The sequence below is a fragment of the Orbicella franksi genome, chromosome 12, assembly GCF_964199315.1.
Source record: "Orbicella franksi chromosome 12, jaOrbFran1.1, whole genome shotgun sequence".
In the NCBI taxonomy this organism is placed as follows: domain Eukaryota; kingdom Metazoa; phylum Cnidaria; class Anthozoa; order Scleractinia; family Merulinidae; genus Orbicella; species Orbicella franksi.
In genome coordinates, this window is record NC_138156.1 from 15,923,306 (window position 1) to 15,941,011 (window position 17,706).

At 37.2% G+C, this 17,706-nt stretch overlaps 1 protein-coding gene across 1 annotated transcript in view; it reads left to right on the forward strand.

Annotated features, from left to right (window-relative positions):
* The first annotated feature begins 117 nt into the window (after nt 1–117).
* The window catches only part of LOC145462364 (protein strawberry notch homolog 1-like), a 39,797-nt gene continuing 22,208 nt past the window's right edge, over nt 118–17,706 (forward strand). Inside the window, exons 1-10 of the mRNA XM_081445869.1 lie at nt 118–1,059; nt 2,829–2,883; nt 5,161–5,260; nt 6,768–6,810; nt 9,498–9,664; nt 10,290–10,328; nt 11,211–11,256; nt 12,879–12,917; nt 15,479–15,527; nt 15,988–16,152. Coding sequence (XP_081301995.1) covers nt 512–1,059; nt 2,829–2,883; nt 5,161–5,260; nt 6,768–6,810; nt 9,498–9,664; nt 10,290–10,328; nt 11,211–11,256; nt 12,879–12,917; nt 15,479–15,527; nt 15,988–16,152 — 1,251 coding nt within the window. The 5' untranslated portion in view covers nt 118–511. The remainder of the gene's footprint in view (nt 1,060–2,828; nt 2,884–5,160; nt 5,261–6,767; nt 6,811–9,497; nt 9,665–10,289; nt 10,329–11,210; nt 11,257–12,878; nt 12,918–15,478; nt 15,528–15,987; nt 16,153–17,706) is intronic.

Consider the following 17,706-nt stretch of genomic DNA (forward strand, 5'->3'; position numbering starts at 1 on the left):
CTTTCTTTTTTATGAGAATATGTTTTATTAGAATATCGAGGCTGAAATTTGCGAAATTTTAAGAATGTTTTAAGCCCGCCGTTTTCCGCGTTGCGCCCTAACGTCCCCTAACTGTGTAACGTCCTATAACTGAAGGCCCGGAAGAGGTTATTCCGAAAGTAACGTGAGTCGTTACTTTCCGTGAATTTTACGGCAGTAGTGGTACAAATGCATGTGAAATAGTAAGGTGTTTTATTTCCTTGGATTGTAAATCCTACGCACATTCAGGAAAATCCGCACCAAAAAAACTCGAGAAGCTAAAGTTTCCTTTCCCTCTGCTATGTGAGTCGATAGTGAGACCGCTGTAGTACTGGCTGTCGCATGAAATCACACGAGGTCATGTGATACGATGTACGATTTATATTGATGCGCATGTGTCAATGTGCGAAGTCATGCCGGAAAATGGTGGACTAATCGTCTCTGGAGAGAATTTCCGTTTCTCTTCAGCGTTTTTCGCTGACCTGTTGGTAGAATGGATGAAATTAACGAGCAGGATTTCTTTGGACAAGACCTTCTTTCAGAAGCTTTAGGACAAAGTGGCCTCAATCTCGAGGATTATTTGGGAAATGCACCGGGCAATGTTCTGTCCCAGTCCATGCTGGATGTTGAGGGTTTTGGTTCAAATAATTTTGACTTCCTCGATGATATCAATTTGAATAGAGATTTTGTTCAAGATACACGTTATATAGCCTTGACGACATCGAATAACAGTGATGTAACTTCTAACTATGCGAGTGCCCGAGATAAGTCTCAAGTTTCTGGAGTCCAGCAAACTTTTTTTCAACAACCACGAACTATACCAAGTCTGACATCCCCTGGAATATTTTTTCAAAGTCCACGACAAGTTTCGGTTACGAGTCAAAATCAGCCGTTAGTCCCTAAAACATCCACCACGCCAGGCGCACAAAGGCTGCAAAGCTCTCCATCACCGATTTTACAAAATTTATTAAACAGTGGAAATATAAACCCCTCTGCAAGCAATGTCACTGACACCACTGTCCAAAAGGAACTCACCAAGAAGTAAGTTAGTAATTTTTAACTTCGAATAGAGTTTTTCAACATCCTTGAATTTAGTCAGCTCAAGGGCGTTGTTTTCCTCCAATAAAGCGATAGTTTTGTGAAGTGCTAAAGATCGCTTTTTCCTGTTCACTTTCCGTCACACAGTCTGCTTGTATTTTTGTATTTCCGGTTTCTTTGGCTTCGCTCCACACCAGTGAAAAGGATAAACAGGCCATTAAAGTTTAGTTTTACCTCCTGAGAAAACAATCAAATGCCATTTGAAATAATTCATGTACTAAATAGCAATAACTTGGTCGCAAATGAAGTAAAACAAACTCCTTGGTCATCTGTTGATTTACTGACAGTACAATAATTTTTTATTGATCAAGATGGGGAAAAGGGTTCTCAAACCTACAGGAATCAGATGTTCGGAGGATGTTAATGCCCCCTGGCATAGTGATTTGAGAAATCTCCAACACATAAGAATCGGCAGGAATCAGTTTTATTAGTAATGGCTTTTGTCCTCACACACCTACAGTAACTATTTTGATAAAACCTTTGTCACAGAGTGTCATGCTCTATTATCAATAAGGAAGAATGGCAACTATACAAGAATTTCTTGAGCAGTCCATGTAAAATGCAGACTGCAGACTGTGGGCTGGGGATAAAGTGCAGACCAGCAGGGCTAAAAAAAAAAGTGCCGTCTGGTCATCTAGGACAAGTAGATTTTCCTTCTGGGCAAGTAGCTTTTCATTCACACTTGCCCATGGGCAAGGGATCAGACAAGTTGTTTGTTCAGACTTGCATTGTAATTAGTTCCCTAGTTCAGACCAGTGTTAAGTTACTGTAAACATAATTTGTGAAGGGTTTTTGTTGATTTTCTCTTCTTAAGTGGCTTCTTCTTAAAAACATGCCCATATCAAGGCTAGAGTGCAAAAACCATACTCTATTTATGACCAAAATGGCCAAAATTGGCTTAAATCGATACCCTATTTATGACCAAAATGGCTGAAAAACCATACCCTTTGGGGCCACACATACCTATATAGCCCATGTAAGGGAGTACCCCCCTCCTGGGGGGTGAAATGCAGACTGCAGACCATTTAACTGAATCATGTTACCATTTCCATCATTGTGAGCTAACTTTAAACAGGCTGACTGGACCATTATTCAGGCTGACCTGAGTCATTTTCAGGTTAGCTCTTGATAATGGAAATAACATGATATACACTCAAAAAGTCTGCAGTCCGCAGTCTGTATTTTACACTGACTGATTCTTGAGAGAACACTGTCTCTGCTTGTACTGGAGGAAACAAATTCGGCAATTTAGTCTTGAACTCTTCATGAATCATGAAGTTTGGACAGGAGAAATAGCCATTCAACTTTGTAGTGTTTGCAGAATTTTGTAGAAGACACAAGCAGTGTTATTACTTGTTGGTCCCATTTTAAATGGTTCTGTATGCAACAGGATTTTTTTCAGTCCTTAATGTTTAACAGTGCTTCCCTGCCTCAATGACATAGTTTTTTTCTTAGCTTGAGGAGTTCTGTATAGGTTTACTATATCACATCTCAACCTGCACAAAAAATATTTTCATATAATAATTATAACTGCAAGTAATGCATATTTGTAAGCAAAGTGTAATTGACTGGTTTGTGACCTATAATGAAACATTCATACCTGTGGCAAACTTGCAATGTGAATTAACAGTATTACATGTTCATGGACTTCTTTCTTGGCTCCTAAAGTACATTGATTTTTATGACAGAGAAATTTCCTTGTTCATTTTTAGAGATGTTTCGAGGTTATGGTCAAACCATGATGTAAGTCTGAACCATGTTGCAGAGGTAAGCTTCCTTGAATTTGTTAAGATGTATATTTAAGAAATAGAAAACATGTACCATATTTCTACTGAGTTATGGAAACACGAGTGGGCTTTTGGGAGAATGAGAAATGTTGTGAAAATACAAGCTGTGGTTCCACAGCTTTTTTAAGTTCTCCCAGACTTCCAAGAGTGTTACTATAACTTGATAGAAACATGGAGAACGTGTTTTCTATTTGTTTTAGAAAATTCTGCGATGAAAAAAAGAAGACAACTTGTTTACTTTGATCATCAAAATGCGTTTGCTTGTGCCATCATTATGTCAACAGCTGATATGCTAGTTCTGTGTTTCTATCAGTATCGATCAGCGCGAGTATTTTCTTTGGGGTATTTTCTAAATAATTATAAAGTACTTTTCACTGAGGAGAGGGTTCAATTTGATTTACCTGTCAAAATAAACTACTTCTGATCAAAATGACAAGCACTCAATCGTTCACCTTATGATTTGTGATTTTATGTGAAATGCACACAAATTGTGGCTCAAGGTTTGAGCACACATGTAATTTAATTTATTGAACATATTTTTAAGAAAAACTTTGAGGAAAAAAGTCATGAATACTTCAAGTTTTTTGGTATGAGTTGTATTGGTTCATGCATATTCTGTTATAAATAAACAATTATTCGCTGAAGGTAAGGTGAACACTGGTGAACATTCACCAATGTTCACCAAGTTTAAGGCGAATAATTGTTTTAGTATAATTTCTGAGGTGAAACACAGAATAACGACTAAAACAGACTGTTTGTTTGCATACACGCATGCAGCCGTAGTTTTAATAATAAGCTTACCTGTAAGATTACATTGATTGTGAGTCAATTTACACATCAAGTTCAGCAGTAAAACAAACGAGCAAAACACTACCAAGCATAAATTCATTCCATACCTTTGTTTTACTGTTGTTGACCTCATTCACAGCTGTCATCATTGTCAAAAAATGAGTAACTTCAGGGCCTCTTCATATGAGCATGGTCAACCGGGCTGGCTCGGTTTCCGAGATCTCGCCTCGCCACTCTTTCCTTCGTAAAAATTTTGATGTGTTCATATGAGAAGCTGGGCTGGCCCGGTTACCGAGATCTCAGTTTTTGCGACTGAGATCTTGGTAACTGGGATTAAAATTTTCCCATATGATCACTCCAGCCCGGGTAACCGGGATGAAACGTTTTAGACAAAATAGCTTCACTTTCGCAACATAGCGGCCAAAATGGCAAACCTTTTGTCTTATATGTATTTCCCCTTTAGGAGTATGCAAATTAGCTTTATTAGTAAAGTTACAAGAGTCCACAAAGCTGCGTCAGCCGGGAACGATTCAAGTTTATGTTTCACCATTTTGGTTGTGTTTCTTGGATTTCATCCTGGTCGACCGGGCTGAAATTTCCTATATGAACAGACAACAAAATTTGTCCTGGTAACCAAGTCAGCCTGGTTACCGGGCTCATATGAAGAGGCCCTTAGTTTGAAGAAAAATTGATTTCGGTCAGTTGATCTGACCTGCTGGCGATCAACATAACCACTGCGTTTGCAATTCTTAAATTCCTTGAATTCGAGTTCTTGAAAGGATTTTTGGTCCAAGGGCGACAGCAGTCATTTTGAAAATTCTCCATCCTTCTCAAATATCCTGGACTTGGAGTGATGTCTTTTAAATAAACAAAAATCTGATTCAGCAACTGTCCTCCATGTTTACCCTTCGAGATAGCAAAGGTGGCAAGCTTAGTAACCAGGCCTCAAAATGTTATATTCACCGCCTGGAACAGTGAATTTAGCGTCAAATAAGGAATCGCTTGACCAATCAGATTGCTGGAAATTCTTTGTTCAGCTCTGAAATTGTACTAATAGATAATCTAATTATAGCAAGGATCCTGAACAACCATAAAACACAATGCAACAAGGCATGAAACACTTTACAGTATCATTGAAGTGTAAGTTACCTCTGTCTGGAGAGATGCCTATTGAGAGAAAAAAGATGCATCTTATATCCAGTGAGAGAAGTCTTGCTTTTCTCTTTTCTCTTGAATGGACTGGAAGTAGCTCGTGACTTTAGTGATTCCTCAATAGACTAATTGAGCAAACAGACTGCAACTCAACTCTCTATGATATGTTTGCCTTTGGATATTTTGGATTGTCTGGGGACAAACCAACAAAGTAACAGGAGTATTCACATGTGCCTCATGATATGCCTGTTTTTCTCTTGGGTACATTTACTCTTAGTAGTTATTATTTCTTTCTGATTAATAATTGTCATTTCAGAACAAGGGTACTGAGAATGTGGAGAATGAAGACGAGGAAGATGATGAGGAAGAAGAACTTGGGCATACAGATACTTATGCAGAATATGTTCCAAGTAAATGTAAGTATTACTTTATATTCTTGGACTGAGTTCAATTTCGTTTCTGAAGTATAGAAATAGACATGTTTTTAGAGTTTATACTTTCATCATCAGTGGCAAAATAAATTTCTGTGATATGATTACATAGGGTAAACGAACGATAATTGCAAGGAAGAAAATACAGAAAAGGATAGAAAACTTGATGCAAGGGTTTTGATGTGATATTACGTGGAATAATGTATGCTACCCCGGGGATGCTACCCATCTACCACTATCTGTTAAAAGGAGCCATGGCTGAAAAGCAGTTCAAGCTTTAAAGTATACCTTACTGGTCAAGTTAAAGTGCCTATGAAGTCAAAAAATTAATAATTCCTGCTTGTTTGAAAGGCTTTTCAAAGTAAAGAAGAATGGCGTTTTCCTTTTTGGAATGTCTTTTTTTGTTTTAGAGATATTTACGTTTTTGTAAGGAAAGTGATGATGTCATAGGTGGTTCCACTAAAACAGCACAACACTCAATGGAGAATAACTCTAGAAATATTAAAGCAGTGTTCTTTAAACTTGGCACCAGAAATGTACATCACAAAAAGAAAAATAATGACACCTGTCGTGCCATTGCCATGACAACAGTTATGCCGCTGGGTCTGAAATTCTGGAGTCTAAAATTCCCAGATTTTATCTTAAACAAGGATCATCCACTCCCACCAATCTAATGGAGAGAGTTAAGACAATATGGGAACTATGTGTGTTCCGAGCAAGACCCTCTGTCCCACTTGAAAGGTTGCAAATGGGGATATTTGGTTTTTCTCAGAAAGAGACTGGAGCCAAGAGTGTTGCCATGGCAACAACATAGTAGTTTTCATTCTGTTTCTTTTGTGATATACATTTCTGATGCCAAGTTTGAAGAACACTGCTTTAATATTTCTAGAGTTATTCTCGATTGAGTGTTGTGCTGTTTTAGAGGAACCACCTATGACGTCATCACTTTCCTCATTTGCATAATACAAAAACGTGAATGTCTCTAAAACAAAAAAAGATATTCCAAAAAGGAAAACGCCATTCTTCTTTACTTTAAAAAGCCTTTCAAATAAGCAGGAATTATTTTTCCTTCATAGGCACTTTAAAGAACCAAAATTTTATTGGTTACAATACGTGGTATTTCCCTTATATAAGTAAAAAAGTAAAATAAATAAATTAGCTTTGTTTAAGGAGGGTAACACACAACAGTCTTATGACTGACAAACCCGTGGCCCTCGAATTCCGATTGAAGTGGAATTTAGAAATGTTGATTTTTGTGAGAGAGGAAAACTGGAGAACCCGGAGAAAAACCCTCAGAGCAAGGTGAGACCCAACAACAAACTCAACCCACTTATGACACCAGGTCCAGAATTTGAACTCCGGCCACATTGGTGGGAGGTGAGCGTTCTCACCACTGTGCCACCCATGCTCCCCTATATCTGTAAAAGCCATGTTAGCCTTTAGACCAGTTAAAGCTTGCTATACATACTTATTGCTTTGTAAATTATTTCAGTACGTATAGGACATCGACATCCTGATCCAGTGGTGGAAACAAGGTAATAGACTTGCTACTGATAGGTATATATTGTAGGTCAAAATGAAATTCTTTTGTCCCTTAACCCTAATTATTCTTGTATTCGTGGATCATGAATAACTAGGGTTAGAAGAGAAAGGAAATTGAGGGCCAAACTAGGTTAATATCATTTTAACCTGAATTTCATTTTGACCTATAACATATACATGTAGCTGTAATGGTAACTAAATGAGATCTTACTTTTATTGTGCGTGATCAGAAATTGATATCGCAGCACTGAAGTGGGTTGCTTACATACGCTTCAAATTTCAGAAATTTCCAGTGATGAATCACTGCTTATCTCTTACTTGTTGCTGTTTGCACAGTTCAGACAACTTTTTCTGTATACCAGGTTCATCTCTGTGAGCTATCTAATGTAAAAGGGATCTTTATGTAGGTGATGAAAGGCAGGTAACTGGCAGTCACTGTACAAGCTAGCTCATGCTAGATGGCAAAACCACGTTGTAAAAAGTTTATGAGTTTGAATAAAGATTAATTTGTCTAAATTCCTCTTCTTTTTCTTAGCTAGTTGATACTTTGGAAAACTTCACTAATATACACTGAATGAATGTCGCTTTCTGAAAGGAATTTATGGCTTAAATGTTGAAATATTTGAGTAAATTTGAAGAGTTGCATGGAAAAAGACTCTAACTGACATCTGATAGACTGTGAGATTCTTCTGACTAGCAATTGCTCTCTGCTTCCTCCTATGAAAAAAAGAAGAATTTGACCAGAGATCAAGAGTCACTTAGAACTTTCTTTTTAAAGTAGTGTCACATTTTTTTTTATCATTTACTATTCTCAAAGAATGGTTAAATCTCAATACAAAATGCAATGTGATTTTGAGATGGCATTACCACATTAAATTGGTGGCATTGAGAGAAAACATATTCTTGTCCTGGGCTCCATCACTACATGACATTTAGTTCATACGGTGTTATAGTCATAAGACAGACATTGGTTACCTTTGACAAGTCAGGTACTCCAGTGATTTTGAGTACATTTCAAATTTACCCAATGTCAAGCTTACAGATTTACATCTTCATAGTAATAATGTTACTAAAAACTGATGTCAAGTGAAGAATGATCATCGCAGTAAATTTTCCAATTTACCGGTAAGCAATTGGAAAGAAGAAGCCTGAAAAAATCAGGGCTTCAACAGGATTCAAACCTGTGACCTCTGCGAATACCAGTGTGATGCTCTACCAACTAAGCTATGAAGCCACACATTGGGAGCGAGGTCAATTAATTGAGTTCTTATCTTCCCGTGAGGACTGAAATGATGTGGAGTATATATGAAATAATTCATCAGGGTTCATACGGGTCCTGGAAAACCTGGAAAGTCCTGGAATTTGTCTGTGGCATTTTCCAGGACTGGAAAGTCCTGGAAAGTTCTGGAAATCTGTTAAACTCAAGTAAAAAATATAAAATGTATGGCAGACAGTAAGGAGAATTAACACTGAGATCTTGGGAGTGAAAGGGTTAATGTGAATTTTAGCGTCCTGGAAAAATCAGTCAGAGTCCTTGAGAAGTCCTGGAAAGTCCTGGAAATTTGTTTCTGAAAAAGGGTACGAACCCTGATTCATATTTGAACTGCGGTTGTAGATGAAAGTGAAGAATGATCATCATAGTAAATTTTCCAATTTAAGCAATAAATTGCTTAAATTAAATTGGAAAATTTACTGCGATAATCATTCAATAAATTGCTTAAATTGGTAAATTTACTGTGATGATCATTCTTCACTTTCATCTACAGCCACAGTTCAAATATGAATTGTTTCATACATACTCCACATCATTTCACTCCTCACGGGAAGATAAGAACTCAATTAATTTGCCCTCGCTCCCAATGTGTGGCTTCATAGCTCAGTTGGTAGAGCATCGCGCCGGTATTCACAGAGGTCATGGGTTCGAATCCCGTTGAAGCCCTGATTTTTTCCGGCTTCTTCTTTCCAATTGCTTAAATTGGAAAATTTACTGTGATGATCATTCTTCACTTTCAGCTACAGCTGCAGTTCAGATATGAATTATTTCATATATACTCCACATCATTTCACTCCTAACAGGAAGATATGAACTCAATTAATTTGACCTCGCTCCCAATGTGTGGCTTCATAGCTCAGTTGGTAGAGCATTGCACCGGTATTCGCAGAGGTCATGGGTTCGAATCCCGTTGAAGCCCTAATTTTTTCCGGCTTCTTCTTTCCAATTGCTTAAATTGGAAAATTTACTGTGATGATCATTCTTCACTTTCAGCTACAGCTGCAGTTCAGATATGAATTATTTCATATATACTCCACATCATTTCACTCCTCACGGGAAGATAATAACTCAATTAATTTGACCTCGCTCCCAATGTGTGGCTTCATAGCTCAGTTGGTAGAGCATGGCACTGGTATTCATGGAGGTCACGGGTTCGAATCCCGTCGAAGCCCTGATTTTTTCAGGCTTCTTCTTTCCAATTGCTTAAATTGGAAAATTTACTGTGATGATCATTCTTCACTTTCATCTACAGCCAAATATGAATTATTTCATATATATGCCACAAAAACTGATGTCATTAGCCACTTTTTTACAGAAGTTAGCTAAAAAGTTATTTTGAGTCTGAAATTTTACTTATTACATGTGTATATTCTGGTGTTGAAATAACTCATTTGTTTTGTCTCAAAGCTCATTGTCAAGTGTTTCTCCCCCTGATATTTGGTATCGCCTGAAGCTTCCCCAAGAAGTGATAGACAGCTGCCAGTTATCTGCACTGCAACTGGAAGCTGTTACTTATGCTTGTCAGCAGCATGAGACATTCTTAGCAGATGGGAGAAGAGCAGGATTTTTGATAGGTAACAATCATGTTCTAGAGTGAGGCGTTGCAAGGCAAATGGGGGCTCTCAGATTAAAGGAGAACTTAAGTGATACGGTATTACATGATGAAGAACTAGGCTAGGGCTCATAGGCAGAGCCTCGCCAATGAGCAATAGCAGATTTGCCTGTTGTCGTCATTTGACTACAACAACCAGAATCCCTTTCATTTTATCTTTATCATTTAAATTTTGAATTCCCAGTGGGGTTTAACTAACAATTGCCCTAATTAGCACATAAGAGACAGAATAGGTTAAGGATTTTAGTAGTTGTAGTCGAATGACTCCAGAATGCAATTCGCCTGTTAATGGATCATGCATATATTTATACTGCCATTGGACAGCATCCAATATCTCATAGTACACAGGACAAAACTGTTGTGGATCAACACTCTCCAACAAAAAAATAAAACAAGGAATGAAACCCAAATAATCTTTTGATTGTTTTAAACTTTATTAAATTCCACACATCAAAAGCTATATTTTTGTAGATCATATAAGAAAGCCTCGCATTACAGTGTGTCCAAATTTGCTAACTGAATAACAAAAGTATGGTAAATCATGTGTATGTACACCAAACCTTAAATAATGAATGGTATCTTTACAGGTGATGGTGCTGGTGTTGGCAAAGGGAGAACAGTGGCTGGTAAATGTTTATGATAACTTAGGGATGTAATCCTTGTAGCTGGTATAATTTATACTTAATAAAAATAATTTAGAAACTATGTGCACTGGTGTTAGTCAAAAACCTGTGGAGGCAGGGCTATGCAGGACGAAGAATTGACAAGGGTTTGTCTAATACCGTAAATAGAATGTCTGATTCTTAAAAATGATCACAATGCAAACAACTCACTGAGGGTCAACTATTAATTAAAAATAAATTTTTCTGTGGACTGGAGCTAGTATGTGTGAAGGAACTTGAAAAAGAAAAAGAAAAAAAACAAAAGAAAACAAAAGAAAACAAAAGCACAGAACAAAATAGCAGGAAGGGTCATAATAAACAGCTTCCAGTTTCAGTGGGTGACATAACATGAACAACATGAATATCTCTTCCTTCAAGATTTACTCTGAAACCTTATCTGCAAGGAAAAGAAGGACAACAAATTTGTTGCAAAATGACTTATTAAGTCTAAATAGTTGGATGGCATTTGATGACTTTGTTTCATTTGATTTTACTCTTGACTCAAATTGACATTTTAAACACCTGGGGCACTTTTAAACTTTATAAGCTTCTTGTTCCTGTCTTGGTACTCTTGTGGCAATGTTACAGACCATAGTGTTGTAGAACTTCAGTGTGTGATGTCACTTAAGTGTCATGGATTGTAAGCAGATATAGCAAGTGCAGTTGGATTATTAACAATAATTATTCCATCAGCCCATGTTGGATATGAGGTGATAAATTATAGCAAGTTAGGCTTGTAGACAAGCAGTTCATTGAATTATCTGAGGTTGAAAATTTAATGGTGATATTATTAAATAATTATTGGGCTAAACTGAGAGTTATCTCATAACTGTTATGCTCTTTTAGGAGTCATCTATGAAAATTATTTACTTGGAAGGAAGAGAGCCCTTTGGTATGTACTTGAAAGTACTTACATGGAGAAGTTTTCTTATTCTTATTTCTTATTTCTTCACAGTACCAGGCAAATGTAAGTTGACTCTCGATACTCACAAGAATTGAGTATCAAATATTGAGAACTGATTCACTTGAAGTTCGACGCAACTCATTTATGTTATTTGAACTCGCACTAGCGAGAGAACTTACAAATGCTTAATCAAACTCACTCCTGAATATCTCAGCAGGAAATTTTTTTTATCAAGTGTTCTAACATTCATATCCGTGACACTCGGATGTGTGACACGCTACATATATCTCTACATAATACTGCCACCGCCCAATGCACCTTCACGTCTAGGACGACTAATATCTGGAATAGCTTAGATAAAGTCACTAAGGAAATCCCTAAAGACATTAAAGCTGCTCTAAAAAAATGGCTTCAAAGCCTTAATTGACTTACTGTTTTATATCAGGACATTTTGATAGCGTTTTTTGTACTGGAGAACATTTTTTCTTGTTATCATTATCATTGTAAATAGTTTCTGAAACACCTTTGAGAGGATGCATCTATTAAAGTTTATTATTATTATTATAATAATATACATGAAAAAATTACTTGATTCTGATTGGCTGAGAGCAGTGCAGTTCAAGTGTAACACCATTGCAAAAAGTGTAACACTAGTGCAAATTACACATTGTAATTCTGGATTACGATTGGCTGAAAGACAATAGGAAATGTATTAAGCCAATGATATCACGTAAATTGATATCGAAAATTTTGTGCAGAAACTTTGAAAAAAGTTTTCTCTAATGAAAAAAATGGCTTCAAGAAAGATTTTCTGGCACCACCTCCGTGTGAAGTTTTTCATGTTTATATTAATAAGTAATCGTATGGTTTTTCTTGTTTAATTTCCTATTGTCTCTTTCTCCTCCTCTTGTGAATTTTTCAAAAAGCTGAAATTGCACTCGCAGAAGCGGCTCATGCAATTTCAACTTTTTAAAAACTCACTTGGCAAATTAATTCCAAATTGAACTTGAAACCGTATGATTACCTATACTTATTGCTATTATTAATGCACATGCTGCTGTGAAGTGAAGGCAAGTCAGATTAGATCAGACTTATCTCTCAACACAAGGAAAAAATAGTGATTTCTCTGTTTGTCTCTTATGTTGCCACCATTTTAATCAACTTCTTAAACTTCAGTGCATGTTTCATTCAAAGATAAAGTTCAAGCTTGATTCCATTTGGCTCTCCTTCCTAATGAGCTCCAAGGAAGGAGTAACCATTACCAAATGCAAACCATGTGTAATGTACTCGGGAGAAGTATCAGGAGAAGTATCTAGTATCGTGTCTCAATTCTTGTCTCAACATACATTTGCCTACCACTGCACTTACTTTTATTATTTTTTTGTCAATGTTTTCTCCAGTAATCATTTATAAAGTTAATACAGAACTAATAGTGTCAGTGAATTCAACTAGGATTTTGTCCCCGGTCACCAAGATCTTCTTTTGAAGAGAGGGGCTATTGCTAGAGCATATACAATTCTAATTGCTTTTGTTGCTCAGATTTTGATATGCTCTTTGGTGTTGACAGTTTGAATGAGTTCATTTTATATGCAAGTAACTTTTCTTGATAGGTTGAGTGTTTCTAATGATTTGAAATACGATGCCGTCAGGTAAGATGTTATTTTATTTAGCCTAAGTAGGTCTGGAAAAAATACTTTTAGTTAAGTTACTAGAGGTGTTTATTTCACATGATTTGAGGGACACAAACATGGCAACTCCATACAAAGCTCTCTAAATTTGAGTGAAACTCTTTTCCAAATAATGTGCGAATGAAAAACCGCGTAGACCTAGAGGTTGTTTATATATCAATCATCTCTCATATCCCAGTGTCTTGACTTTATTTATTGAATGGTTACAATTTTTATTTTTGATGGCATGACACAGCAAACCAGCCATGCTAGTTTTCTTTTATCCTAAAATAAATGTATTTAATTAAAGGGCATATAATTATTAGTTAACTAAATTTTGCCCTTTCCACTTCTTTTTCACTGCACTTATTTGTTAACAATATTGTATTCGAAAGTGAAGAATGATCATCGCAGTAAATTTTCCAATTTAAGCAATTGGAAAGAAGAAGCCTGGAAAGAAGAAGCCTGAAAAAATCAGGGCTTCAACGGGATTCGAACCTGTGACCTCCGCGATACCGGTGCAATGCTCTACCAACTGAGCTATGAAGCCACACATTGGGAGCGAGGTCAATTTATTGAGTTCATATCTCCCTGTTAGGAGTGAAATGATGTGAAGTTTATATGAAACAAGAAGATCTGTTAGATCTTATAACCGCGCGTTTAAAATTTAACTGTTTTCTTAGTACTACAGTCGCAATGCAGTGCATATTCCAAAGCAATCTTTGATGATTCATTGATTACTGTAGACATCACAACACTTGATCAACACAAACTCTATTATTGCACCATCAGTCGTAGCCGTTGTGACATCTCCGATGACGTAATAGTCTTAATCTGGAACTTTCTTCGGGATATGTATGGGCATGAAGATATGAACACTATTACAAACCGCTTTCTTTCTTTAAAGTCACGATTAAATTTAATTGTTTTTTTCCCTTGAGTTAAGGGTTAGCAAAGAAGTCACACGAGTCACATAATTCAAGAATTGCGTTATCTACGGCTATCTTTAGAACGGTGGTTATTTCCCTACCAATGACGTAATCTTTGCACGTTCTGGCACGTTCTTTGCTTGGCTTGCAAATATTTAATTTTCCTTCCAATCTATGAACTGGCTGCAATGAAACAGTCAAAGGATTTACTTCATTTGCGTAAAACCACAAGAAATACTCACAAAATTACAAATAAATTAATGACCGTCGCTTCTGCCAAAATCAACTTGCAAAGTAAACACGATCATATTTGTCACGTAGCGAAAGTGAAAGCTGCAACGTCAGCGTATTCCATGGCTGACGTAATACCTTTTTTCAGCGTATTTATTAGTCCCTTTAAATCTAACACTTTGATAAAACGAAAAGAAAATATATTTTACCCACGAAAAAGAAAACAATATCGGTAAAATATTCCGTGTATTTACGTTTTAACAGCTTCTGGTGGAAAAACATCACATGTTGCATGACTCAAAGTTTGGCCGAGCGGAGGTCTGCGTCTGGTCACCGACAAAAACAAAATAATAATAAACCACGGGTAAACCTAGAACCGCGCTCGGCCCATGGCCGCGCGGTTAATAATTCATATATGAACTGCGGTTGTAGATGAAAGTGAAGAATGATCATCACAGTAAATTTTCCAATTTAAGCAATTGGAAAAAAGAAGCCTGAAAAAATCAGGGCTTCAATGGGATTCGAACCCGTGACCTCCGTGATACCGGTTCGATGCTCTACCAACTGAGCTATGAAGCCACACATTGGGAGCGAGGTCAATTTATTGAGTTCATATCTTCCCGTTAGGAGTGAAATGATGTGAGGTTTATATGAAATAATTCATATCTGAACTGTGGTTGTAGATGAAAGTGAAGAATGATCATCACAGTAAATTTTCCAATTTAAGCAATTGGAAAGAAGAAGCCTGAAAAAATCAGGGCTTCAACGGGATTCGAACCCGTGACCTCCGCGATACCGGTGCGATGCTCTACCAAGTGAGCTATGAAGCCACACATTGGGAGCAAGGTCAATTTATTGAGTTCATATCATACCGTTGGTAGAGCATCGCACTGGTATTGCGGAGGTCACGGGTTCGAATCCCATTGAAGCCCTGATTTTTTCAGGCTTCTTATTTCCAATTGCTTAAATTGGAAAATTTACTGCGATGATCATTCTTCACTTTCATCTACAACCGCAGTTCATATATGAATTATTTCATATAAACTTCACATCAATATTGTATTCATGTCATCGAGTGGAGAAATTTAAAAAAAAACAAAAAAACAAATAAAATTTACTTCCATTTATAGGCTACTGTTTGTGAATCTCGACAGTTGGTCGGTCGGGGTCAGTCCCTGGGTTGGTCAGTCGGTCTGTCAGACCGGCATTAAAATTGATTGGCAGACTAACTGACTGACTGACCGACCGACTGACCGGCCTGCCGACCGACCGATTGACCGGCCGGCCGGTCAGTCGGTTGGTTGGTGGGTTGGTCAGCCAGTCAGTTAGTCTGCCAATCAATTATAATTTTATCAATTTTGTGGACTGTTATCTCTTTGATAGGGATCTAAAGGACATTGGCTGTCATATTCATGTACACTCACTTAACAAGGTGAATATTTGAGTTATACCTCCTCAACCTGTCCTTGTACATTATTCAACATCTTAAGGTGTATTTAAGTATGATATGTATACTTTCTCCGTTTTTTCCGGCAAGGTTTAAGTTTTGCTTGCTTACAGAATATACATTACATATTGGATATCACAAGGCATACAACTTATTGGAGACAGAAGAATCAGTTACTGCTTGTGGAACTTGCCAAAATGTAATTTGCTCAATTCTCTTTTGTCGGATTGGTCGCCACCCTCAAAAGAAGAAAAAAGCTCTGGTGGCCCAGGGAACCAATCAGAATTCTTCTTTCATTTTAGAGCAGTTTAATACTGAAGATACTGAAATAACCTCACATGGGTACCTAGTTGTATGACCACATAAACAAAGGATAGAAAGTCTGTAACTCAGTTTATGTAGTCTTTTATTAATATCTATTATTTCTTATTCATTTTCATATAAGTTCAAATATGATGCCAAATTTTCATCCAAAGTAAATGGTGGAGTGAAGAAGGGTGTGATATTTGCTACATACTCATCACTAATTGGAGAGAGTCAAAACTCTGGCAAGTACAGCACAAGATTGAGCCAGCTACTGAGGTGGTGTGGTTCTGACTTTGATGGTGTTGTATCCTTTAGTACATGACCATATTGTAATGTTATGAAATTGTTGTGATTAAGCTGGACATTATGACCTGGTATATACCATAATTAGTGTTGTCATCGCCGTTGGCTCATGTCCAAGCATCAATCTCTTCTAACAGTATGGTCTCCTCTTGCTTTGATGGCCTCGGAGGTGGCTTAGCAGGCCAATCCTTGCATAGGATTTGCAAGGGCAGTGAGGGCATGGGAGGGTGGGCGGTGGACGAGGAGCTGCAAGGCGGCATAATTAGTGTATCTCCAAAGAAACTAGCCTGTTGTAACTAGCCTGTTGTACCCACTGAACTGGAATATTAATTTAGGCAGAAAGAGTACCTTGTAAGTCAAAAGACTGTCTACCTAGGAGGAAAGCTGTCATTGTTAACAAACTTTGACTGTTTTCATGGTAAATAAAACTTCTTTTTCCTGCTAGGTGTTGAGTAACTCTTTCAGTACTCAAAAATACAAGTTAATTTGCTTAGCCTTGGATAAAAGCGGTAAACTCAACAACTGTAGGCCACTAAAAGCACAATAAATCAGCCTTGTGGGGTTGTCAATGTGGCTGGATTTTATTTGGTGCTGCTTAATGTTCAGCTATCATGGATATTAATTTTTTTTAAAACATTTTCTATTCTCAAATTGAATGAAATCAGTATATGTTATTGGCCAGCTGGGAGGTCCGTATAGTGAAAAACTGTGACCGGTCTGCCCACGTCCGCAGGCCTAGGGCAGCATTTTCAAGCCCAAGGTCACAGTTTTTCACTATAAGGACTGACCCTAAGCCAGCCATCTACAAACCATTCATAAAATAATCTTTACACTGAGTGAGTAACTCAGATACTAGACAATAAAAAAGAAAGATATATTAAAGAACAGATTTATTTCACCAGTTCAGCAGTTAAGCCCTGCAAAAGTGTTTTTTCAGTGTGAAATTTTGTGCAAAGTTTGAAGTTGTACTACAAAAACAATCTCTGTCAGTTGTTGAAAATCACTTGAAATCAGAATAGCAGAAAGCAAGGAAATTCACTGAGTGTATTCAACAGAAATTCTCTCAAATACAGCAATGATCAGAGAGGTAAACTTGATTGAAATTGACTCATTTTTTACTTAAAATTGTACAGAGAGAGAAACACAGGATTACACGCCATTACAACGCTGAGCCACAAACAGCCGAATAAACTTTAACAACTTCAAAAAACTCAATTGAATTTTTTTACAGTGACTTTCCTTGCCATTTAAAGGTGAATAGGAATAAACTTGCGTTGATTAATTGTCAAAGGAAGTATAAGAAGGGTAAAAGATTGACGATTACCACTACTTCGTTCACCAAAATAGATCAACATGACTGTTTCTGCCAGCTGTGGCAGGCCGGATGGGAAAATTCTGCCCCCTCTCGGAACCAATTAGATTGTGGGGTTTGTTGAATTCCGCCTGCTCATGAGCTGAGATAAAATAAAATAAGTTATTTTGGAACTACATGACTGTTATGTCTGCAGAGCAGGCTGCTTGCATCTTATGTATTGAAGCCACAGACATGTTGTAG